At 36.1% G+C, this 26,463-nt stretch overlaps 1 protein-coding gene across 4 annotated transcripts; it reads left to right on the top strand.

The window, feature by feature from the left end:
* Positions 1-24,143, top strand: CUNH8orf88 (chromosome unknown C8orf88 homolog). Of its 4 annotated transcripts, none has more exons than XM_020972869.2 (7): positions 1-52; positions 4,202-4,757; positions 12,043-12,141; positions 14,421-14,494; positions 16,250-16,325; positions 17,955-18,061; positions 23,728-24,143. In XM_020972869.2, exons 3-7 carry the CDS (start codon positions 12,069-12,071, stop codon positions 23,749-23,751), a joined length of 354 nt encoding a protein of 117 aa, XP_020828528.1. In that variant the 5' UTR covers positions 1-52; positions 4,202-4,757; positions 12,043-12,068; the 3' UTR covers positions 23,752-24,143. The 4 variants fall into 4 exon arrangements, with proteins under 4 accessions (XP_020828528.1, XP_078009783.1, XP_020828525.1 ...); XM_078153657.1 differs by having other exon boundaries at positions 5-52; positions 16,247-16,325; XM_020972866.2 differs by lacking the exon at positions 1-52 and having other exon boundaries at positions 4,191-4,757; positions 16,247-16,325.
* Positions 24,144-26,463: the final 2,320 nt, after the last annotated feature.

Here is a 26,463-nt window from a genome sequence, read left to right as displayed (position 1 = left end):
CAGAGGAGAGCGAGCTGGTTCTCTCTGCCATTAGCGGTGGGGGAATCTGTGGGTGAGTGTGCCTCTGCTTATGTGTGGGGATGTTCCTTTTTATTTACTTGCTATTCTATTTTAAATGTCTTTTACTTTATGTTTTCTTCAGTTTTGTCTGGTAAAAGACAAACATTTGGTGTGGCTAACTAGATGGGGTTTGGAATAGAACTTGACCTTGTGCAAAGTTTTCAGGGACTCATACTGTGGGGCAGGACAGATTACATTTATAATTTTAAGTATGAAAGTTCTTCTCTCTGATTGTCTTTTTCCTCTTTTTCTGTCCCCAGAGGCTCCAGGGGCATGGTTCATTTGCCCTGGCTACTTCCTCATCTCTTGTTACTTCCAGTGGAGGGCCTAATGGCACTTCCTCAACCACACAAGTTGTTTTTCAGACAGTAGCCATTAAAAAAAAGCTAGGCATTAGGAGTGCTCTTTGCCCACAATGGGGAAAAATCTCAAAACTTCTCATTTGGCAGCAGAAAAGTTCTCCTTGTATTACATCATAGCTTTAGTGATAAAGTAGATAAAGCACTTGTCCTGTTCTGGAAAGGAGATTCTTGTCCAGATATAGCTTGAACTGTGGTGTTGTTTTTTTTTTTTTAATATCTCTTTCAACTCTGGGATTCTATAATTTTCTGTTACTGTGAGGCTAAGGCTGTTCCTTGTAAGTAGGAGGAACTGTAATGAGTAACTAACAGAAAGCAGAAATAATCAACTCTTATTTTGTGCATGCTTTCTCTACCAAAGACAAGATCATTTAAAAGATCATTTAAAGGAGGGAGGTTAGGACAAAAACGTTTAACAAGGAGTTGGCACTTAAAATAAGTGAAAAGATGCTAAGAGAGAATAGCCTAGTTCACTGAGCCTGGATGGAGAATATTTCTTGGTATTAAAATAACTTGGCATATATGATTGTTGAGCTACTATGAGGGATCTGTAAAAAAAAAAAAAGGAAGAGAATAGAATAGGTATCACAGACCTAGAAAAGGAAAAATATCCTGATTTTCAAGAGAAGGGAAGGAGGTGAAATTTTCAAACTAAGCAAGTGAGCTTGTCCTATAAAAACACTACAATGTATTAATAACAGGACAGTTTGTTGCAAACATTTGGAAAGTGAAGACAATTAAGAACCAGTATGGCTTTATCAAACAGGTAACATGAGATTAATTTTAATCTCATTTTCTTCTTTGACAAGGTTATTAGATTGGTTAAGTCAAGAAACAGCCTATAGACATAGCCTGTGTCTATGTTTCAGACATAGCATACCTATATGCAATAGACATAACCTGCCTGAATTCTAGCAAAGCATTTGGTAAAATCTCATGCTATCTTTGTAGACAACATGGAGAAAATGTGCTTGATCAGTGGTATTCAATTTATATAAAAATGGGGCCTGATGAACTGTATGAGGATCAATGTAGGCAACAGATTGACTTTAAAAAATCGCATGTTAATATTATCTGTGTTTTACTGCATTTTTATTTATTTTGTTTAATATTTCACAATTACATTTTAGTCTGGTTCAGGCTGTTGAGACTGAACTGAACACTCCAGTTGGGAGTATTAGGAGCCACATGTGGTCAGTGGGTCTTGTGTTTGACTCCTTCACACTAGACAATAGTACCATTGTTGTTGTTATTTGTCCTTAGTTCTCAAAGAGGACCAATGACATTAGGAGGGTGATGTCTTGACTTATAATTGAATTGGATTTAAATGAGACAGGGCTGTGCAAAGTCATCACCTCACTTTCTTCTTCAGGTTCATCTGAGTCCAGTGGCAAGGCATAGGTCTTATAAATAAAAGAAATCATAAATGAAACTACATGGGACAAAAGAGTTAATTGTCCCAATTTTTAAAATGGTAGGATAAATAAATAGGGAAGAAAAAAATATCTAGCCCCAAACCCCAAGATATATTGTAAGGTTTCAGTGATCAAAATTTATATTCCTTTGGGCAAAGCAACTACATGTAAGGGTATGATTCCCCATGTAGACAGATGGAAGAAGGGAGGAAGAGGGAAAAGGAAGGAAGGAAGGGAGGAAGGGAGGAAGGAAGGAAAGAAGAAAGGAAGGAAGGAAGGAAAGAAGGAAGGAAGAAAAGAAGGAAGGAAGGAAGGAAGGAAAGAAGGAAGGAAGGAGAATTAACTCACTGGATCTGGCCAGTTGGGTCCCCACTGAGGCAGCTACTACTACTCAGAGATAGTTGTTTGTATTTGAAACTGGTTGAATGATCTGACCCAAAGAGTAGGTCATTGATACAGCAATGTCAACCTGAAAGGAAGGATCTAGTGGGATCTCCTGAACAACCTGTCAGCTTTGTACTAACATTTTTATCAATAAGTTGCATAAAGAGATAAATAACATTTTCAGATGTCATAAACTGGAATGCCAGAATCGGGTTCTGAAAAGATTTTCATAGGCTGGAACATTGGACCAAATCTAATAAGATGAATTTTGATAAGGATAAATGTAAATTAATAGATTTGGTTTAAAAAAAATCAACTACATAAATGGAAGATAGGGGAGAGAAGTAAACTTAGAATATATCAATAATGTAACATGGCTGCCCCAAAGATCATTTGCTTTTAGTCTGTATTTTTTTTTGCTTTTAGTCTGTATTAATAGAAGCTTATCATCCAGATACTCTGTTTATTAGTTCAATTCAACACCTTCTTAGTAATTTATAGTCTGAGAGGGTTACTAGAGTAATGAGCCTTTGTGATTTGTCCATGGTCACAAGGCCATGAATGAAATCACAAATCCACCTCTATCTCTATCTCTTCCGTGTCCAGGAGAAAACTGACAGTCCTTCTGTAGTTTGCCCTGGTCATGCTACATCTGAAGAATTGTTTTCAATTTAACAAAAACTACTGGGAAAACTGGAAAATAGTATAGCAGAAACTAGGCATAGACTAACATCTTACACCCTATACCAAGATAAAGTCTTAGCAGCTCACATTACATAATATAAAATTGTAGTGTATCCAGTCAATGCTGTTGTAGAACTGTCTCCAGCAGCACTTAAGTAGAAGTGGAGTGGGAATAGGGGCTAGGGTTTGGCAACGTGTGAGTGGCAACAGGATGGGCCAAGGGTACAAGGTACAGACATTGTTAAAAGATTAAGATTGGTTAGGGAGGAAAGTGAAGGGGGAGAGAGGGATTGGACATAATGGTAAAGGTGAAGAGTAGATTTAAGAAGATTAAGGCACCCAGAGGGAAAGGAATAATAGTGTAGGACAGGACAACATTTCAGAGTTCTCGATCATGGATGTGAAACAGTTGTGGTTGATGGCATGCTCAAGAATGTGCTCATCCCTATGTATAGATCGGCTGCAGTAAGATACAGGAGTTTGAGTAAATTGAGAAACTATGAGGTTAATATTTGAGGAAACATTTATTATGTATGCTGAAGTCCCCTAGTATATGGATAGGAATTGTAGTCTTTGAGAAAGGAAAGACTGTGACCTAAATCCCTGGATCTAGCTACTAAATTTAATCAAGATTCTAGGTGGTAGGATATTTTTCTAATGCATTCTTTAGCCAAGTTATTTCTGCAGTAAGGAGCCTCTGCATTCAGCAATTCTTTCTTTTCCGGGGGAGAGGGGCTGATGACTGATGGTAATTAAAGGGTCTAGAGGGCAGTTACCTTGACTTTTGCTCCCATTGGCTGGGGGTGGATTTTCCTGAGGCTTTTTCTATCCAGAGATGCAGCCTGGCTTAGTGGTGGCTTGGAGAGGATTGGCTTTGAAGTCAGTTGATATAATGGGGAGAGTGGGAACCTGGACAAATGTCACAGAACCTTTCAGGGCCCTGATCGTCTTGGAGAAGTTCTTCTATCGGAGCTCTCCATGTCTCTAATAAAATCTCAGGTCTGATTGAAAAAAAAAAATCTAGAAGATGATTTGAGACAACGGGTGACCCTAACAGATTCAGGCTCAAGCATCTCGTCCAGAAAACACTAATAAAGTCAGTGTAGTGGTTTGTTTTGCTTGACTGCGCCTATGAGTTACAAGAGACTTGTTTTTGTGGGTTTTCTTCCCCGAGTGTGCGTGCGTGTGTATAGGAAAGAAAGAAAATAAATGTTTAATTGAAAAAATTGATCTGAAAAAAATTGTCGTAGCCTCTAGTCTGTGGAAACTAACTTCTTCCCCTTTTCAAACCTCCTCAAGGTTCGGAAACTGCTGGCAGACTCTGAACTCCGCCTGACAGCCCGAGCCGGGTCTAGCCCTCTAGGAGGGCCTTCACTGGACCCCCGGAGGGCCGCCCCACAGCAAGGCTGCGCCTACGCCCGCGGGGGCGGTTTTAGAAGCGCCTCACCGCCACCCCTCCCCCCCCGCAGCGTACTCTTCCTCCTCCCTGCTCCCCAGGCCCGGGGGAGCGCGAGCCCCCACTGGCCCGCGAGCCGCCCGTTTAACGGTTCCTGCAGGTGCGAGCCGGCGCCCCGGCCTCCTCGTAGGCTCCGCCCCCTTCCCCGCCCCTTCCCGGCCCCACCCCAGCCTCCCCGTCCCCTGCCCCTCCCCCGCCCCCTAGCCCCAGTCCGGATCCCGCTCCCTACCCCGCGGCCGCTCCCAGAGGAGGAGGAGGAGGCAGCGTGAGGAGGGAGCCGCGCCCTCGACGGAGGCAGGAGCAGAAGGACCGACGGGGTGGCTGCGCCGGGGGCCCGTGTCCCAGTGCTGGGAAGCCGCGGTGCCGCCCCCGCCCCGAGCTCTCTCGGATCCTGAGGCGGTAGGTGGCCGGTCCTCGGAGGAGGAGGAGCCGGGACTGGGGAGGTGGGGGGGGGGTCCCGAAGGGGGATTTGTGAGGGAAGAGAAGGGGGAATCGACGTGGTGGGGTATGGGAGAGGGCGGTTATGGTCATCGGGCGGGTCGCCCCCAGACCAGGGGGCCGAGGAGCCAGGGCTTGGGGGGAGGGGCTGCGTGTGTGTGTGTGTGTGTGTGTGTGTGTGTGTGTGTGTGTGTGTGTGTGTGTGTGTGTGTCCGTCCGTCCGTGTCCGTGTCCCATGCCTCCTCTTTCCTCACTAGGCTAACGGTGATCCATAGTGGGCACTTATTAATACTTGCTAATTAATTGGTTAAATGGTATTATGACAAAACTGAGCTTGTTAGGTTTTCCCCCCTATCAGGTGTTTTTGTTTTTGTTTGTAGTATTGTTTTTTTCCTATATTAGGAGTTTCTTAACCTCTTTTGTGAGTCCTATGGAAGGACCCCTTTGGCAATCTGAAATTCATGGGACCTTTCTCAGAACGTTTTCAAATGCTTAAAAGTACGGAGTAGGATTACGAAGAAAACCAATTCTATTGAAATGCGATTATCAGAATGTGTGTGTGTGTATGTACATGTATATACACACATACATATATGTGTGTGTATGTGTATGTGTGTATTTGTATTTAAAGTTGACGGATCCCAAATGAAGAATCTCCTGTAAGAGAAACTGGGAAAAGCTAAAAAAAAAAAGGGGGGTGGGAGGAACATGTTCTGTATCATAACCACAAAAGCCAGTTTTGTAATGTAGGGTTAATTGACATTAATATAGAAAAGTGCTTCAAATAAATGGCTTTCAAGACTCAGCTCAAATCCCACTTGTTATTCTTCAAAATTCCCCTACCCCTCAAACTTCTGGTGCTGTCTCCTTGGTATCTATTTTGCCTATACTTATAAATGCATATGTTGGCTCCCCTTTTAGAATGTAAGCTTCTTGAGGATAGGAACTTTCACTTCTCTCTTTGTATCTCTAGCAATCTAGTACATAGTGCTTTAGGAAATACTTGATTTTTTTGGTCATTTTTTAGTGTTTTCAGACTCTAAGTGACCCCATTTGAGGTTTTCTTGAGAGAGATGCTGGGGTAGTTTGTCATTTCCTTCTCCAGCTCATTATAAAGATAAGGAAACTGAGGCAAACAGGTTTAAGTGACTTGCCCAGAGTCACAAAGCTAGTAGGTGTCTAAGGTCTTCCTGACTCCAGGATCTGGTTGTTTGATTAGTAAGTAGTAAATTAAGTGGTATTTTGACAAAATTGTGTCCCCATTCTCCCCACTCCTCCTTCTTTAGTGTTTTGGTTTTTTGTTTGCATCACTTTTTTTTTTCCCTAGAGAGTGAAACTGTCTGAATTTGTATAGACATTACTTTCAGGTTAAAGGAAGAAGTGTATAGTACTATGAGAGTCATCAGCTGGGACCACATACATGATTTCTACTTCCACATATTCCCTTCTTGTTGTTCTCCTAACTGTGTTTCAAATGAGCAGTTGAACACACATTTTTTATTAAGTGCCTTTTAAGGTTTGTAAAAGGCAAAGTGCTTTCTCTCCACTTTCCATATTCACTCATGAAATGTGGCATTCATTTTCAAGAGGTCTTAACTTTCCTAATGTGATGTAGCAAGATTTTAGAGTTTGAGTAGAATTAAATATTTTTTCTTGTCATATGGAATAATTAATCGGTTGATGATTGACTTCATCATTTAAAACTTCTCTATATCCCTCTTATTTCTCAAATATTTCTCCTCTTTCCTGATATCAGGAAGGATTAATAATACCACGTTTGATATGTAAGTTCAGTTTAAGAGGGTATTTCTAGGTACCTAATTTTGCATATTAAAACTGTGTAAGTAACTGTGCTTTTGACCTGGAATTCCATTGTGCTTTCAAAGGGAACTTTGGGAATACAAAAGGAAAGTGGTCCGGTAACATATTTAATACAATTAAAAAAGTTAATTTCTGAGAGCGATGGCTTTGTCATGGTAGTACAGTCTAGGCACATACCTGTTGATCCTCTGATTTTTCATCCATGAATGTGACTGTCTTCACATTAATTATTGAAAAGCTAGGTACCAAATGTCAGGCAACACTTGACTAATGATTTTAATTTACCCTTTAATCTTTTATCTCTTTCCATTATTCAGAAATAAAAGAAAGTACTAGATGTCAGTAGTTTCTTTACTGCAACACTATGCAATGGCTAGTGTTTTTGGCTTACCTCAAGTTAATGCATATATGTTATTGTACTTTTGACTTGCTACTAACTGGAGAAAAGCTGTAGGGCTTTCCAGATTTATTATTCATAAACACATAAAATTTTAGTGGTAAGACCTTAGAAATAATCTAAGCAAACTTCATTTTATAGATGAGGAATGAAGTCTACAGGCCACCAAAATTGTCACCTTGCTCGTGGTCTTATAGTCAGCTAGTTAGTAGTAAAGCTGAGACTGGAAAATAGTTCTGACTCTCAGACCAGCATCTCTTCTATAATACTATGATATTTAAAACACAACTTTTAATACATTTGTGGCAACAGACACTTGTAGGCATCTATTGAATTCATGACTAGCTGGATCAAAATGAATGTTTAAAGTTCTAAATTTCTAGCAGAAATATTATAAATGCTAAAACTTTTTAAACATTAATAATTTTGGTAGTCTTACCATTTGCTGCCAAATGTTGTATGTAGGATTCTGTTTCCCTTGCAACTGTTGACATCACAAATGCCTGCCCTAGGTAATACCAACTGTTTCAAGGAAAACTTACTCAATTCTGCATTCAGGATTTGTCCATTCAGTGAATGAGTAACTGGAATTTATGTAGCATCTGATGTTATTTTGTAGACTTTATTAACTTGGTAATTAATCTTTTAAAATTTTTAGTTGTGAATTATAGATTTTGTAGTGTATGTAGGTTTTTAGGTAATAGAGTATATCATGGTATGTTTGTTTTATGTGAAATCTTTTGTTTTAGCATTAGTAGGAGACTTCCTTTCGTGATATAGTTATGTCTTATACATATACTATTAATACATTTCCATTAATGCTGTATTGGCAACATAGATAGCAAAAAGTTGCTAGATAATAGTGTACTTTAACAGTTCTTTTTTGTGTTTAGACTTGTTTGAATTTTTAATTAGTTCTGTTTGTCAGAATTGTAGTATCAAAAAGGATCAATATAAGTATTTGTATTCTTTAGCAATTGACTAATAAATCATTCTTGACATTCTTTTCCTGACAATATTAAACATTGAATTGAATAAACAGATATTGCTTTTTTGGAATAGTGCTTGTTTTACCACACACTAGTAAGGGAAACTCTCAGTTTTTATTTTTTAACTTGTAAAATTTATACAGCCCTAAAAAAGGTAATTATTTAGAGGTTGTAAAATAATTAGAATTATAGATAGTATCTTTCTTCCAACATTCTTTTCATAATAACTCATATTTATATGGTGCTTTAAGGTTCTCAAAAGTGCTTTCTTCCTCAAGTCCTAGAGGTATGTAGTAGAAGCAATGCCCCTTTTATATCTTGCACTATTTAACTCTGTAGTGGTAGAAGATAGAGAGTGGGCCTCGAAGTCTGGAAGACCTGAGTGCAAGTTAAGCCTCTGATATATACTGGCTATTTAACCCTGGACAAGTAGTTCAGTGTCCCAGAAAAGCTCTCTTAAGACTCATTAAGTTTCAGAAAGGTTGTGGAGCTGCATTGGGAGAGGGTCCTCTCCTGGAGCTCGCTACAGCAATGAAGTCATAGATCTGGACACAAAAATAAGAACAAAAACAAAAAACCCCACAAAACCCCAAAACAAGCCCCCAAAGTTTCCATGGCATTACTTTGTTTGTGAAGTACATAGGTCAGATATTATTCATATTTACCTCTTTATCTCTTCTTCCATTTTTCTTCGAATAAAGGAGTTTTCATTTTATCTTATGTTGTATATTGTTTATCCCTGCCCCTTCTGTCCTCCCACCTTTCAAAAAAAGAAAAGGAAATGTTTTTAATTGAGGTATAATATCAGGTACACTGGTACCTGATTTGTACGCGATGTGCCAAACTCTTAAGGCTTTCTGGATGAAGAGAAAGAGGAATTTATAAGTGGTTGTTTAATCTGTTTCTTTGTGTTGATACTAAGAGATCCATGATTTAGTTATTGTGGGCACTTATTCCAACAATGTGGATCACAACCTTACAGTGTCTTAGTCTTTGTAAATTGTTCGTGTCAGAAAAAAAAATGTCATTGATCAACATTTGGCCAATGAGTCTGCTGTGTTTAGCAAAAGTGGGCCTCAGATGACAGAGTTTCAGTTGTTTGACCTCCTAATTTAGGAGACTTTCTAGCCAGGGCTTTGACTCCAGTGGCATAGCCTTAAAGAAACTTAGGCCATCTCCATGCTACAATGAGGCATCAGAGTTAGAACTTTATTGTAGACTTTGTGTTGCTTTTCCAAGTGCTCCTTTCAAGCAATCATTTATATCTATATAACTCAATTTTCTTTTTTTCTGTTCGAAGGAGAGGTTTGCCTTTCTTTTCCTCACTAAGGCTAGTAATCTTCTGTGTTCTTGATTTTCTCCTTCTTTCTCTCCTCACCCTTTTATATTTTCCTTTTGTACATCTTGGCATCCTCTTGTCTTTCTAAAAACATACATGATCCCTAATCCGAAAAGTGAAAACACAGCTGTTTCTTTACCTTTCTACTTTGTCCAACTGTGTTGCATTTTCTTTTCTTGTAAAATTGATAAATTTGTATACTAGCTGTTTCTTTATCACCCATTCTCTCCTTAAATCTTCCAGTTTGGCTTTTACCTCTATTGCCTTACAGAAATCCTTTTCCCAAAGGTTGTCAGTGCCCTAATCAAATTCAATACCCCCCCCATTTTCCTCCACTTCCTTGCAGCATTTGGTACTATTGGTCATCCTATCTTACTGAATATTTTCTCCCCTTTTTGCATTTTGTACCACACTCTCTTAATTCTGCTGTCTTTATAAATCATTTTGACTTTGTCTCCTTTGCTGACTGTTCTTTTCCTAAATATTCTTTAAGGAAAGAGGTGTTTTCCAAGGTTATGTCCTTGGCCCTGTTCTTATTTCTTCCTTATTAATATTATTCATTCCCATTTCTATGTAAATGACTTTCAAATACGTATTTTTTGTCTTGACTTCTCTTTTGATCATCTGCCAACTCCTCCTTACCAGCACTTCAACATCATGATGTCCAGAGTGGTTTTATCATTTTTTTTCTCCTTAAATTTGCTCTTTCCCTCCCCTTCTATTTTATTGTTCCTGTCAATACATTGCCATTCACTTAATCATCTCTAGTCTTGCTATTATGTGCCAGGCATTTCCCTAAGTGCTGGAGATACAAATACAAAAATGAGATAGGCTGTGCTCTCAAAGAGCTTTATATTCTATTGGAGATGATACAACATAATAAGTAAATACAGGATATGTACATAGTATGTGCGTGTGTGTGTGTAAGTGCATATGTGTGCGTGAGCACATTTGCTTGCACATGTTCCAGTGCTTGTATTTCAAGTGATACATTACAATACAAAGTGATTTCTTGAGGGAGAAGTCAGAGTAACTAACAACTGGTAGTATCAAAAAGGTCTTTTGAAGGAGATAGCACTTGAGGTGAGTCTTGAAGAGAGTTAGGAGTTCTAAGAAGCAGCAATGTCAAAGGAGTCTTTTAGGTATGAAGGACAACTTACCAAGGCACAGGAAATGAATTGTCTTGAATGGACAATAGCAGGTAGCCAGTTTAGTTGGAGTGTAGACTATGTGGTAGAAGGAGTAATGTGTAATCAGCTTGGTAGTATAAATTGGAGCCAGAAGTTGGCTCCAAATGTCAAATAGAGGATTTTGACTTTATCTTACAGTGAGTGGGGGGGAATGAAGTTGAGTATAGGATATTGGCAGGGTTAGACCTGCCCCTTAGGAATTTCAACTGGGCACTTGTGTGGAGGATGACTTGTTGAGGGGAAAGACTGGAAGAAGGAAGGCCAGGTAATAGAATACTGAAATAGTCATAAGGATCTAGACTGAGGTCATTATAGTACAATTGGAGAGAAGTGGGTAGATGTTTTAACATGTATAGATTCAATAGGGCTTGATGATTGAAGTAGAGGGAAGAGTTAAGATGACTCTATGGTTTTGAATCTGGATGATCCGAAGTATAGTTAGTGGTCTTGCATTAACAGTGAAGAAATATTGAAAGCATACTATGTGCCAAGCACTGTGCTAAGTATTGGGGATGGAAATACAAACAAGCAAGACAATCCCTATCCTCAAGGATCTTATATTCTAGTAAGGTAAGACAACACATATAAGGGAGTTGTGGCCAGGGGTGGAGTCATAAAGCAATTGATTGACAAATCTTTTCTGGCTGGTGGTCTTGATTTTGTTACTCTTCTCAGAGATAGAGTTGGAAAGAGGTATGGGATAGTCCTATGGTGGTATAACATTGAGATGATCAAGGAAAGTAGCATAGTAGGTCTGAATCTGTGACAATATAGGGTATATTCTTACCGATCAGAAGCCCATAGCCCCAAGCATTGATGGAGACAGGGAATTTGAGACTAGCGGTGGGCTTTCTGGGAAAGATAACATGTATTTGTTGAATTTGAGATAACCCACAGGTCATCTTTTCCTAACATTCAAGGCCTCCCACAGTCTGGTGCAACCCTACCTTTCCAGATGTATTTCATATTCTCCTCTGTTCACAATGCATTCAAATTAAACTGAAGTACTTTCTGTTCTCAACCCTGCCCTTTTTACTCATATTCTCTATACCTGGATGTCCTGTCTTTCCCCTTTTATCTATTGAATTCCTCCCCAGCCTTTAAAACTGAATTTAAAAACTCCCTGTTTTTAGAAATCTTTCCTGTTCCTTTATGTTGGCAATAGCCTTCTCTCTTGAGTTTCAGATAGCATTTTGATTTTCAACTCTATTGTACTTAATCATGTTATAAATTATAATTGTGTTGATATTTTATCCTTGTATTAGCTCTACTAGATAGTGATAATATCCTGTCTAAAGTTGACATCTCTCCAGTAGCTACATAAAGCCCTACACAGTAGGTGCTAATTGTTGAGTTCATTTCAATCTTGAAATTGGCACATCTTTGTTGTTATAGAAGTTTTATGATAACCTGAATTTATAAAGTTCTATGAACTCAGACAAATAATGTAATTGAGAATTTCATTTTCTTAGTTAAAACACATTATGTAACTATAATTTTTCTTTTAAAGTATGGAACCTCAATGTCTTTGTGATAATGGAAACCAAAAAATTGATTGGTAAACCGCTTCAGCCAGCAAGACCAGTTAGACATCTGTCTTCTCCCCATGGTGAGTAACGTAGTAGTTCTATCTCTGAATTTTTTGTCTCTTTGCAATTAGTATTTAAAAGGCTTGGTGCTTCAAAAGTGCCATGTTGTTATTGTGTGAAGGTTAAAAAAAACCTGAAAGATTCTCTAATAAATACCTGAAATATTAAGAAAAATAAACACTACTGAATTGTCTATTCACACGTAGTGTGAAAGACCAGCAGAGGTGAGAGGTAAATTAGTACTTGACTAAAATTAATCTTGTGTATTTTTGTTTCAGGTCTCATTTTGGCAGATCACTGGCTCCTGCTCAGATCAGTACCCCAGCACAAATTGTGCCAATTGACAATGATCACTGCAGAATCTTACTGAAGAATGAAAAATCCTTGAAAAAATTAGGTATACAAGTGCAGTTTAAAAATTGTTCTTATAGAACAGCACTTATAGATTCTGTGGTGATTGTTATGTCATAACTTTATTTTGGTAAAGTTTAGGGCTATGCTTTGAGCTGGAACAGGTAATCTGACTTCTGGAAACCTAAACATAGGAAAATAGGTAAGTTTTAAGATACGTTATACGGAAATGCCCCTTTTTACCTTTTATTCCCAAAACTATTAGTTCACAAAGCTAACTTTCTTGGTTGATTCTTTGGAAAAATTCTGACTTTTTTTTTTTGGTATGTTAACCTTTTGTGAGCCAGTCTAAAGCAGAAGCTTATCTATACTTCACATATAATTTATCCTGTTGCACTAGCCACTGTTGTGTACAGCTGTTTCATATTTCATATTTAAAAGCCTCATTTTTGAAATTTTATATTTCAATAATTTGTGAATATAAGATTTACCTTGATACCTTTACCTTGATAATTCACTTAGAGCAAGGTGTTTAACTGTTTTGTGTGTCAGGCTCCTTTGGCAGTCTGGTGAAACCTGTGGATCTCTTTTGAATACATAACATACATAGGATTACAAAGGAAACAAATTTTATTGAAATATAGTTGTTAAAAATTATTTTTGAAAAACAAGTTTAAGGATCTTAAGTTAAGAAACTTTGACTTTGAGGAAGTTCAAACCTCAAATTATACTCCATAAGTCCCTTTCCCATGTTTAGTATCATCATTGGTTTTGAGGGATCATAGGATCATAGAGTTAGAAATGTAAGGGACCTTAGAGGCTATCAAGGCCAGCCCCTTATTTAGATAGGTCACGAAGTTGAGGTTATGAGAAGGTGAGCGATTTGCCTACAGTTGTATAGCTATTGAGTATTGAGTCTGGATTTAAACCTGGGTTTAGATTGCAAATCAAGTGTCTTATGCACTATACTATGCTGCCTCTTTATTCCATTTTACGTTTCCTATTACTATACTGCAAGTTAAAGAAAACTTTTAAAATCTATTTTGCTACATTTTCTATCAGGCTAGGTGCTGGATTGACTGACTGACTGGATGAAAATAATTGCATTGTTAATAATTATTTTGAGTACCTCAGTATTAAGGCTCCAATAATCTGATGTGGAAGATCTTTTTTGCAAACTTATTTCCATTTTGTTTCCTATTTGATTTTGGAATCGTTCTAAATTTGAAGAATGCAATCATTTATTTTCATTCTACATCAAACTCATATGTCTTCAGGGATTAATTATATGATTCTTAAAGGGAAAATTCATTGAAAAGAGTAAGTATCCTAGATAAAGATTTCTGTCTGTTCCAAATAACTATTACTATTTTGTTCAGCTGTTAATATTAAACTTAACCAAATAATAGAAACAAATGAAAATGGAAAATACGAATTAAAAATTGGTATTATATTGTGTAATGTCATTACGTGTGAAAAAATCATGAACATGGTAACTGAAATGTAAGCAATTTAATATCAAAGAATTAGAAGATTTGTAGACTCTACACCTTCAGTTCGTTTCCCTACATTTGAATCGTACTCTTATTTTGCATATGTTAAAATCAATCCTATTTTTAAAAGCTGTCTAAGGAGATTCCTTAGCCAATCTAGAAAACTAAAACTTACATATAAATACATTCAGTGATAGAAAATATTTTCTTGTAGCTAACATAAATTCCTTATTTTTAAGCCTTTTTCTTCTTATTTTCTTCTCAGGGAAGATGGACTCACCTAGCTACTCTTCTTTATATAATAATCCAAGGAATCCAAGAGTCATTCGCTTTTGTTTTACTGCCTAGAATACTTTAAGACTCAAATATTAAAAACAACAGTTTTCTCATTAAGGCTTTTGCTTAGTTACGTTTCTTTTTTACCTCTTAATGAAGGTAATATCTTTTCCCTACAGGAGCAGCATTCCCCTTTACTTTTCAAAATGAAAGTCCGTGCAGCACTCAGTGTTTACAAAGTGGAGTTGGCAGGGTAAGTTTTTCAGATATTTAGAATATACGTTGAAATTAGGAAAAGAATTTAAAGACATTCATAGGCTAGGTAGTCCAGAATAATAGTTTTCTTATAGTAGAATAATAGTCAACATATAGTCATTTCATTACTCACTACTTGGTGTCCTTCCATTATTGAAGGTGAGAAAATTGATATATTAATGCTGATTAAATTATACTGGGCTATCTGTGCTTCTCTGACTAGTGCCTCCTAATTTCCCTAAGAAGGAGTAAAATAAACACACAAATGACATAGAAAAGTGCAAAACAGAAGCTCTATGATTGAAGTACCCACAAAGAGCCTTGGAAATTTATAGGAGGGAAGGATCACATTGTATGATTGCAAAGGCAAAAGCTTCCTAAAGGAACTATTATTTGAACCAAGTCATTCTCTGTAGAAGAAATCAGAAATTCTATCCCTCTCCCTAATTTGCAGATGTAGGGGACTTTGGATATAGAACTTTGCAAATAATGTCAGATTTGGTTGATGTTCTCATTCATTTTGCTGAACTGTTTTTTTTTAATTATTTCTGTTACAAGGGATGGCTCCTGGATCTGTCATTTATTAAGTAACTTCTGTGTTGTCAGGCAGTGTGCTAAGCACTGGAAATACAAAAGATGAAAATCCCTGCTCTCAAGGAGCTCACAGTCTAATGTGGGAGGTAGCATGAAAACAACTGTGTACAAAAAAGGATGTATACAGATTGAATTTAATATACTCAGTAGAGGAAAGGCCCTAACATTAATGGGGATCATGAAAGGCTTCTTGTAGAAGATGAGATTTTAACTTTACTTGAAGCTTCAAAGCTAGGTAATACAGGAGGTAGATATAAGGACGGAGATTTTTCCACATATGGGAAAAACCAGTGAAAAATGCCTGAAATATGGAGATGGAGTGTCTTGTTTGAGGAACATCAAGGACATTGTCACTGTATTGCAAAGTATGTGGTGTAAGAAGACTGTTAAGGTAGAAAGGGGACCAGATTGTGAAGGACTTTAGATGCCAAAAAGAGAACTTTGGTTTTATATTTGATACCAGAGGTGATAAGGAGCCACTGGAGTTAATGAATAGGGAAGTGATATGATCAGATCTGAGTTTTAGGAAATTCGCTGATAGCTGAGTGGAGGATGGGCTAGAGTGGGTAGAGACTTGAGGCAGAGAGACCAGTTGTCAGGCTGTTGTAATAGCACAGGAATGGGATGATGAAGTAGTGCTCCAAGGTGTCAGCAGTGTTAGAGGAGTGAAGGGGATATTTACAAGAGATATTACGAAGGTAGACTCCACAAGAGATTGGATGTGGATGGTGAGAGAGAATGAGAAGTCAAGGATGACACCTAAGTTGTAAGCCTGGGCGACTGGAGGATGGTGGTGCCATTGACAGTACTATAGAAGTTCAGAAGTAGAGAGGCTTTTGGGAGAAACATAAAAAATCCAATATTGGATTTGGGTTGAGTTTAAGAAGTCTGTGGTACATCCAGTTTGAGATGTCTAAGAAGGCAGTTAGAGATAGGTTGGATAAGTAGATCTGAGAATCATCAACATAGAGATAATTGAACCCCTAGGAGGTGATGAGATCAAATGAAATAGTACATGGTTTAGTTTTCTTATTATTTAAGCAAAAATCTATGCTTTGACATTTTAGGTTATTAGAAAAAAATAATTTTAATAAAGTAGAGATTTGTGAAATATTTAAAATTGGGGATTTAAAAAGTACATTTTATTCCTGTTCAGCAGTGTAAGACTAATGGAATGCAAACCTTCACTCAAAGTCTTAGCCAACCACAGCAGCATCAGTCTCCAGTCAAAAAAGGTAAACCTGTCCCCAGATCCCCAACTAAAAGTAGTATTTTTGGTGTTAATATATACCTCAGTCAACATACAGTTGTTGGCTAATGAAATTTAAAATTTGGCTAAAAATCCTTTTGTACTGTAGGAAACTTGCCTCCAGCTTCAGATTTTCTTATTGTTGGAGATAGGTTTTCTGCCATTCCTCTTTATATTTCATGAAGAAACAGTTATTTTGGAAACTTGAGCCCCAGATTTCCAGTTATTTCTAACATTGTCTTGAGACTACCAGGGAAGAGTATTATGATTATGGTATCTGGAGGGTGAGAGACTGCTTGATGAGATTGTAGTGATTGACTAATTAAGTACATGGAAATGCTTGTTGTGAAGATTAACCTTATTTCTATTTTTGGTGTTGTTTTATGTGTTCTGTACATCTTTTAAACATAGTAAAATTTTATTAATTCAGAATTTGTAAGGATTTGTCTGTGAGCATGTTATTTATCTTACAATAATATCTGTGAAGGAAAGGTTTGCTGAAGAAAGAATAATTATAAACTTATAAATACGATTTTATATGGCATAAGCTACTTTAGCATGTTATGTGAAAATGATGCTGCTTCTAATTACTGTTTAGTATTATGTAGTAATTAAAGATGAAATGTTTATTCACTATTCAACAAATACTTTTGACTATGTGCATAATGCTGCATTAATATGTGTAATACTGAACATATAAAACATTTAACCTCATTCACTTCTGAAAAAAGTCAACACAACTTACTGAAGTTTTATTGTATCTGATTTTGAAAATTCTTTTTTTCCTCACTATGTAGATTCTCCTTGAATCTCAGAATAGCTATTTCCAAGGATGACAGGAAAGAAAAAAAGTAAAATAAAGGCATAGCAACATTCAGATAAAAAGACATTAATGTATATTGTCTTGAGAATAGATATATTCTACTGATGATATAGGAATTTTTTTTTAGATCTGTGGAGTTGTCTGCATTAAGTAGAACTGGAGCCAACAAAGTAAAATGAAAATAAATAATACTATTAGGTAAACTATTAAGTGCTATTTTATTTTGAGGTGGTATTATTATATTTACTTAGCTGTAGAGTAGATATTATAGCTTATGGTACTTGTGTGATTTCTTTTGTTAATTTTGAATTGTTTTAAGATAATGGTAATGTGGTTTTGAAGTAATTAAGTATTTGCTCTCCCAAGGTACTAACCAAAGAGCTGATGTTTTCAAGTATATTCCACATAACTAAAACCTCTTAATATTTTAGAAATTGAAATGCTCTTATCAAAGTTGTATTTAACAAAACCTGTAGCACCAAGGAATGCCTCATCATCTGTTGGACCATATAGAGTTAGTTAGAAGAGTCTCATTAGTAAGCATTCCCTCAAGCATTCACCCTCCCTCCAACAGACGACTACTCTTTACTGGGCTGTCTGGCTTCTGGCTTCATCCACAGGAAGAAGGGATAATTGAAGGGAGTTGAACTAGCTGAGGGAATATTTTAACTTTAACTTTTTTTTCTCCAAAAATAGTCTGTTCAGTCTATAAAACACAAAAGAAATGTGCCAAAACTTATCTAGTAGGAAATCTTACTTAGTCAAATTCTAATTGGTGTTTAATGTATACAGAAAGAATTAAATATAGCAGAGATTTCCTGTTGAAGCTTTCAAGTGTTTCCATCTGTAGAAAGAAACCAGATTTTCTGCCTGATCATCCCATTGTACTCCAGAAGCCAGTAAGTTTTTTTTTTATCATCAGTTTAATTCAACAAGTATTGATTAGAGTATCTATTAAGTTTTTAATTCTTTGTTATTTGATATATCTCTCCAAGCCCAGGCCAACACAAAACTCCCATGGTTTTGTTTTGTTCTTTTGTGTTTTGTTTTGTTTTTTTGGCTAGGCAATGGGGTTAAGTGATTTGCCCAGAGTCACATAGCTAGTAAGTGTCAAGTGTCTGAGGCCGGATTTGAACTCAGATCTTCCTGATTCCAGGGCCTGTGCTCTATCCACTGCACCACCTAGCTGCCCCAAAATTCCCATGGTTAATAAATAAATTGATACTTTGTCCATCTATGCTTTCTCTTGATATTTTTAAGGCATGGTAGAGAGCAGGGGTTTTTGATCCAAAGTCCATAAATTTGTTTAATATTTTAGTAACTATATTTTAAAATAATTGATTTCTTTGTTATTCTCATCTGTTTTATTTTATGCATTTTAAAACATCATTCTGAAAAGAGACCAATAGGTTTCAACTGCCAAAGGAGTCAGTGGCACAAAAAAGTAAAGAACCCCTGGTATAGGGTTTGAGTCTTGCTTTGTATACCAGTTAGGTGACCTTGGGTGGTTAACCTCTATGAACTTCAGGTTTTGTATTTATAAAATGATAGCTCCTACCTTACAGGGTGGTTTGAGGCCCAAATGAGATAAAAGGCAACTATTATTTATCTTTTTTTCTTCTCTAGACTAAACATCCCTTATTCCTTCTGCTGTTATCACATAGTATCTCACATGACATCTAGGACATAGATATAATTTTACATATTATAGGAAACAATCATTTCTTCTCCTATTTTATAGGATCTCAGACTGAGACATCATCTAGTAGTACAACTAATACCTGAATAATAATCCCATTTTTAAAATGTCTGATACTTCCACTTGAAGATTTTCAGCAACAAAGAATATACCACCTCCAAAGACAGATCATTCTAATTTTGGACAATTGCAATAAGGAAATTTTTTTTCCACCTTGATATTTAACTGAAACCTGAGTAAACCAATTCTAATATATTTTATAGGACAGCCTTTCAAATATTTGAAGGCAGCTGGCATGTTTCCTAAATCTCATGTTTAGACTAAATATCTCCAGGTCTTCCTCCTGATCCTTGCAAGGACGGTTTTTCTAAATCCCTTCACCATTCCTCCTTTGCCCTGCTCTTGGTTCATTCTAGTTTATTGTGCTATTTGGTCCACCTGATATGCTCACCTCATCATTTCCACTTAGTGAAATGTCACTTATCCTTTAGGGCACAGTTCAGATTTTACCATCTCCATATATTAACCTAGCCAAAAGTAATCTCTCCCTTTTCTTCACTCCTATAACAGTTTGCTCTTTGGGTACTTTTCATATATTGCTTTGTATTACAAGTGTCCATGCCTGATTTAACCTTATGAGAGTATAACTGCTTTAGAGTAGAGACTGTAATTCGCTTTGTGCCCTCTGCCATAGCACTTAATATAATTCCATTCACATAGAAGGGCACACATATTTTTATGTGAACTATCTTGAATTTACTTCAGAGCTTGATGAATTCATTATTCGACTACAGTCCAGTTGAGAAGCATGTGTTTAAGTAGTAGTAGCATGAGATTGTAAGGATATGAGGAATATATAGCCTTGGACAAGGCTAAGCTACTACCCTATTTTGAACTTTCCTTTTTATCAAAAGGCATTTGAAAGTGGCATGAGCTATGACTGCATACATAATTTCAGTGTTAAATCTTTTAATCTATTATGTTTGTGTGGAATTCTTATAATTCTAAAGAGCTTTCATTTTCTTTTCCATTGGTAAATCTCATTCTGACCAATGCACCTTTTAAAAAATATTGTGTTCTTAACTTCTTCCTTAATCAAAGGGTGATAATAGGTCATTAATACAAGTTTTTAAAATGAATCAAAGCTAGAGGGTGGCCAATCAACATTTTTATGCAAAGGGATAATTGATATGGAGAAAGTCCTCACAGGTTACATTATTAAAATGTCCCTCAGATATCAAGTATAAATAAATGCAAAATACTCAGTTTCCACTAAGTTTGGAAAAATATAGGAGTAGAACCAAAATCAAATCCTTTTGTATTGTAAACACAACTAATGGTGTCGAGTTCATTGACATTTGAATTTTTGTGCCTTTCCTGGGAAACTGTTTTAATTCAGATTCTTTACCTGGAACCATAAGTCTAAGATGTAGGAAACATTTGAAGCATTCAGTGTATTACAGAACCTATCATAGAAGGAGGAATGACACTTGATTTACTTGGTAAAAGAAGGCAGATTTGACATCAATGGCCACAGGTTATAGAGAAGCAGATTCCAGCTGAATAGAGCTATCTAAAAGCAGAATAGTTTGCTTTCAGAGGGGGTCTGGCATTATCAGAAGTCTTTAGGAAGCAGATTCTTAGGTTATCACTGGATGGGATGTTTTAAAGAATATTCTCCATAACCTTTGAGATCCTTTCCAGCTCTAAAAAGTCTATATTTGGAAGGTGAAGCAGTAACATCTTCAGGAGAATTTTTCTCCTCTCTTTTTAAATCGTATGTGTGTGTATGTGTGTGTGTGTGTGTGCATGTCATTAGATTGTGAGCTCCTTTAGAGTGGGAATCCCCAGAGCTTAGCACAATGCCTGGCACAAAGTAGCCACTTAATAAATGCTAGTTGATTATTGACTTGCCTACATAGGAAATACAACTGAGTTGCATTCTGCACATAAGCACTTAATGATTAAATGACCAAAACTACATATCCAAGGCCTAAGAGTTGGCCTGGATAGTGCTTTCAGAAGAACCTACTCAGGAGATGTAGTAGTTAACAATTTGAAGGAAACTTCTCTTGGTTTAATACTATCAACATTGGACTTAGAGTAAGAAGACCTGGATTTGAATCCTGGCTCTGCTATTTAACCACATTTATCAAACCTTTCTGGGTTTTGCTTTCCTCATCTATAAAAAGAGGAAGTTTGACTAGATTGATTTTGTTAAGGTCACTTCCAGCTCAAAATCCTGTGGTGCTATTGTGTCCAGCTCTCTTGATATACCAGTACCATTTGCTTTTCTCTCCTAAATTTTTATAGCAATCATAAAGATAATAGCACTCACTTAAACAGATGAGCAGGCCAACAGAAATGGTTAAGATGACAAGTTAGAACACATTATTATGATAGGAGGAATCAGCATCTAGAAAATACGGCAGTTGGGATGTTCGATTCTTTGAAGGAATGTTTTCATTTATGTGAGAATGTGCAAACAGTAAGTATAGATATTTATGGATGGGCAAGAGAAAGGCTTGTTTCTTCTCTTTTAGTTTGAGTCTGGTGAATTTTTTTTGATGCTTTTATTAGATAAAAGCAATCTATTAAAATTTTTTCTGTTCCCATTTGCTTTCATTTCCCTTTTGTACTTTCCTTAAACCTTAATCTTCCCCTCATCTACAAAAACATTTCATGTCTTTCCTTTGTCTACTGTTACATAAGTTTACCTTTCCAAACTTGGGTTCCATTTAAATAATCATATTTTATCTCAATCACCTTGTTCCTTTGTTTGTGCTTCCTACTCTCTTCCCAAACCTCTTTATTTTAATCTTTTCTCCTTTTGTTTTCTCCTGTAGAATATCCATATCCCTCTTCTATCTCTTCTCTCAAAGGAACTTAGCTTTCTCTCATATAGAATTTAATGTAATTGCCTTTTTTTCCATGGGCAGTGCCAAAACTAGGAGGTTTGGGCAATGTGAATGCTATTGAGAAAACTTCAGAAGAGGAAGAATAAGATCACTCTTATTTTGCTCTTTATTATGAAGGTTCCAGCCTGGAGAACAGATAAGCCTCTCTATATTTGAGGTATACTTGAAACTTTTTCATTTTCAGAAATTCATACAATGTCAGACATGGGAAGGCCCTCAGAAGACATCTAGTTCAACTTGAACTTGAATAGGAATCCTTCCACATCATCTCCAGATGGGTGTACTCCTGTCGTAGTCTTCTACTTTGGGATAACTTTAAGCATAAGGAATTTTTTCTTACATTTAGCCTAAATCTATCTCTTCAATTTCCACCTGCTTTTTCTATCTTTGCCTTCTGGTCCTAGAACAAGAAGTATTGTCCCTTTTCCATGTGACAGCTCTTCAAATACTTGAAGGCAGCCATTGTCCCACTACTAAGTCTCCTCCAGGCTAAATATCTCTGATTCCTTCAATGAATTTTCATATTACATGATCTGAAGACCTTTCACAATCCCGGTTGCTCCAACTTATCAGTCAAAAGCCTTCTTAAAATTTGGTGTCCAAAACTGAACATAATACTCTTCATGGTGTATAAGCATAAGCAAAGTATGGTAGACCTATCACTTCTGTGTCTTGGACACTATTCTTTTATCCCCTTTGGAATGTATCCCGAAATGCCATAGTAAGGGTTTGAAAATTAACTGGCATTCTGGGACAGATGTACAAGCAAGCATTCCTTCTCATCTGTTTAAGGTATTTTAGACTATTGAAATCTTTGAGTCAGAAAGCAGGCTTGAATTCTTCCTGAAAGTTCTTAAAAGGACTCATATAATCTGTGAGATACAGACTAAGAAGGAGTGAGGTCTTCAAAAACTGAGCAGCAGCAGGGTTGTAACATCCTCATACTCACCCAGGACTTAATGAGTTGATCATGAAAGAATTGGTGGCATCATTATAATAAACTGGTAAATGGACAGACTGAAAGGACAAGACTAAAAGGAGAAAATTATAAATTGAAAATGGTAACATTTGTCAAAACAAAGGTGGCAAAAAAGAAAATATAGATCACATTTCAACTGATTAAAAAAAAAAAGACCATTTTGTCCAATGGATTAGTAAATCACAGTAATCTTATGGGAAGATAAGCATTCATTTATGTAAAACTCAAGTGACTTAAATAAACAAGTTGCCACCTAAGCTGATGTCCTAACCTTGTTTACCCCTTCTTGGTTTATATTTCAATCAACTTTAAGTTCTAAGTCCTTATTAAATGTTATATACAAATAAAATTACAGCATTAACATTTCTAATAGGAGAAAGATCTTCGATTAATCTTGCCACACTTATTAATCCAAACATTTTAGGAGAATCCTTCTCATTAAATCTTTCTCACTCTACTTCAGGCCTTCATCACTTCTTGCCTAGACTATTGCAGTAACTTCTCAGTGGAGTCTCTGCTTCAGTCCTCCTCCATTTCCAATCCATCTTTCACACAGTTGCAAAATTATTTTCTTAAAGTTCAAGTCTAATAATTGCTGTTCCCCTAGTGGTTTCTATGGCTTCCTGAATCAAACAGAAACTCTTCCATTTGGCCTTAAAAGCCCTTTACAGCCTAGCACCCTTGGTCTCTTATATGCAAATGTGTTATATTTTAATGTGCTAACTACATGGAAAAGCTGCATTCCTGATCTATATTCAGAGCAACATTTTGCCCTATTGAATATAACCAAAAATTTTATTTATAGTCAAATTGCATCTAAATATTTTAACATTGTATAATAGTATAGTTTATAATCAGTTTACTGTGTCTTGTACTTACTAGACACTAAATTAAAAATATTGATTTGATATACAATTAAAACGTATAAACATAGGTTTTATTTATTGAGAATTTTCTTTTGTGTTTCAGGAAAACAACCAAAGTTTTAAGTAGCATTTATAAGAACAGATGATTTTGAAGATAAGGAATCGTTCATTTTATATTTTGGACACCTAAAAATGAAGTGGATCTAGTAACAATAACTGCGATGGACCGTGACAATCCAATTTATTTTTCATTTCAATAGTTGACTATTTGGTTTTCCCTAAAATGAGTAAGAAATATTTTAAACTATAAAGAACTTTCTAATCAGCTTCAGCTTTTGCAGGCAAGCAACTGCATAATTTGGGAAATAACACTGGAAAGTAGTAATTGACTTAGTTTTGTGGGAAGACCCGTCATTTATAATTTGCACGTTACTTGCAATTTTTTGTTTTTCATCATTTGTAATAATGGAAGGGAAATGCAAGCTGTAACGATTCTCAAATATAAAATATTTGCTACTATATTATGTATATAGTACATAATCTTTTGTTGCCTTTAAAGTTGCTTTTATTCTTGTTTCCAGTAATTTTATACTAACACTTGAAAGGATCTTTTGTAATCTCCTCAAAGCCTTAATTTGATTGAGTAAATTTAGTGGTGCAGTTCTCAAAGACAGAGAGGAGAATTTCTTATAGCTATTTCTGACCAATTGTTCTTTAGGTTATTGGACAATAAACATCCTAAAATTATTAGCAGAGGCAGACTAATTGGAAGCTGTATTAGTGATACCAAATGGAACTATGGAGCTGAAAAAGATACTGCTTATGTTATAGACCGAACTATATGAAAAGTAGTTCAGAGTTTTTATAAATAGGACTATTACTCTCATGACCAAAAAGGAAAATGTTAGAGATTTGTAAGGTTGCACATACTTTAAGCTTCAATGCTCTGTTCAACTCTCTAATATCCTTATAATGTCAAGAAAGTATTTGGATGAAGCATTTAATAAGTAAAATTCCTAAAATTATTTTTTTTATACCAAGAATTTTCTGTAGTGAAATAGCCACCCCAAATATTACTGGAAAGTATTTTTCCAGCTCAGTGTCAAAAAGCCACTTACCAGTTATGGAACCGTTATTTTGAGGAGGTTCATCTGGATGGGTTTTTGTCTCTCCCTCCCTCCCCATTTACTTTCCTCCTCCCCACCAAGAGAGAAAATAGGCAACTATTTTTGTTCATTTTTCCTGGGATGGGCCAAAGGAACAGGAAAGAGTGACTCTCTGTACCAGGAACAAACTATTATTTGGCAAAGGGTAAAAATGGTGTTGTAAAGGTAAGTATCAGTCCCTCTTATCTCCAGTAAAGGAATCTCGGTTGGTAGAGTTTCATTCCGACAAAAGGTTTTTAATTTGATTAAGCATATCCCTCTTCTCTTTGGGTCTTAGAGCCATTTTTCTGAGATCCTGGTTTTTAGATCAAAGTATTCAAACTTCAATCCCTCACTCATCTATTCTCCCTGGAAAAGGTTCCCTCTGAAGTGCTGAGAAGGCATTCATTTAAAACCTAAAGCCAGGTTTTTATGATGAGCTATTATATGTAGCACCCTTTAAAAACAACAGCTTTTTACTTTGCTAATTCCTTCTACCTATATAATGGTTTCATTGCAGTCAGAATTGTCATATATGATTAAATTCTCTTACACCTTAAATTCCTTTTCTTATTTGAGTCCCTTTATTGCTAATTATACAAAGAAATAGGATCTAATTTTATGTATATTTGGAATTTGGCAAACCCTTATGCTGAATATCTGTTGGATAAGCCATTGCAATGGGCAGAACACTTATAATGTCATGTTACCATGGGCCAGACATTGAAGACTACACCGTATTAAAAGACTTGATGTGGTTCCTAAATATGACACTGAAAAGGACCAGCTAGTGCAATGGCTGGCCCTTTTTTTTTTTATTACTTAGCAGCTGTTTTGGGGCTGCATTTTATCTCAGCCATTCAATGCCAACTTTTTTCAGAGGAAGATTAAACACAACTTGTGCACTGAGTTTTGTTATGGTGATAACATTCTGATAGGTTTTCGAAGTCAGTTGATCCTTTGTTACTGTACATATTCGGAATGAGGCTGCAAAGACTTTATATTCTGTCTCTTTGCCTTTGTACATATGTATAGCATGTTTATATAATCATTGTACATCTCCAGTAATGTTGCGCTGTGCTCTGTATATAAATTAAAGTTTGAGGAGTTATTATTTTGTAATGTTTGTCTTCAATAGAATTGGCCAAGACAAGTATTTTATAGACCTAATCCATCCAACAATCAAAATAGACTGTCTTTATGCCTTGGAGAAATTCTGAAATGAAAAATGAATTTAATTTAGGCTAGAGGAGGTTTGCTGGGGACACACAAATCTTTGTGGGTGGTTCAGAGTTGTGATTATATTTGAGAGTGTTTCTGTTATCTATAATTTTATAGTCTTTAAAAAGTAGTTTTTAAATTTAGCTATTTGAATTATACAAGGATGAAAAGATGATTGAAAATTTTCACCTGAAGTTACTTTCCCCTAAGACTAACAAGTTGAAAAGAATCCTAATAAGGGGTATATAATTTTTTAAACAATTTTCTGTGTGATGAGTTTTAGTTATAAAAGTGGCTATTTGTGGTTTATGAGCTTGCAAAGAATGGCATATACATTTTAAGGAATAGACAGGAGATTTGAAGTTAAGTATATATAATCATAGTAGATGGTTCCCCCATTGACTGATGCTTTACATTTCACTCAGCTTTTTTGTATTTCACATTATTGGTTTATTTTCTTAAGTTAATACTCA

This window comes from Phascolarctos cinereus, unplaced genomic scaffold, assembly GCF_003287225.1.
Source record: "Phascolarctos cinereus isolate Bilbo 61053 unplaced genomic scaffold, phaCin_HiC Scaffold_4;HRSCAF=312, whole genome shotgun sequence".
Lineage (NCBI taxonomy): Eukaryota > Metazoa > Chordata > Mammalia > Diprotodontia > Phascolarctidae > Phascolarctos > Phascolarctos cinereus.
Note: the sequence above shows the minus strand (reverse complement) of the source record. Positions and strands in the feature narration are given on the sequence as shown.

Bases quoted from the DNA above. Each gene is read 5' to 3' on its own strand.
- CUNH8orf88 (XM_078153657.1), top strand. From the start codon at position 12,069: ATGGAAACCAAAAAATTGATTGGTAAACCGCTTCAGCCAGCAAGACCA. The intron at 16,326-17,954 runs GTAAACCTGTCC...TAATGTATACAG, and splicing joins TCAGTCTCCAGTCAAAAAAG to AAAGAATTAAATATAGCAGA. The intron at 18,062-23,727 runs GTAAGTTTTTTT...TTTGTGTTTCAG, and splicing joins CCATTGTACTCCAGAAGCCA to GAAAACAACCAAAGTTTTAA.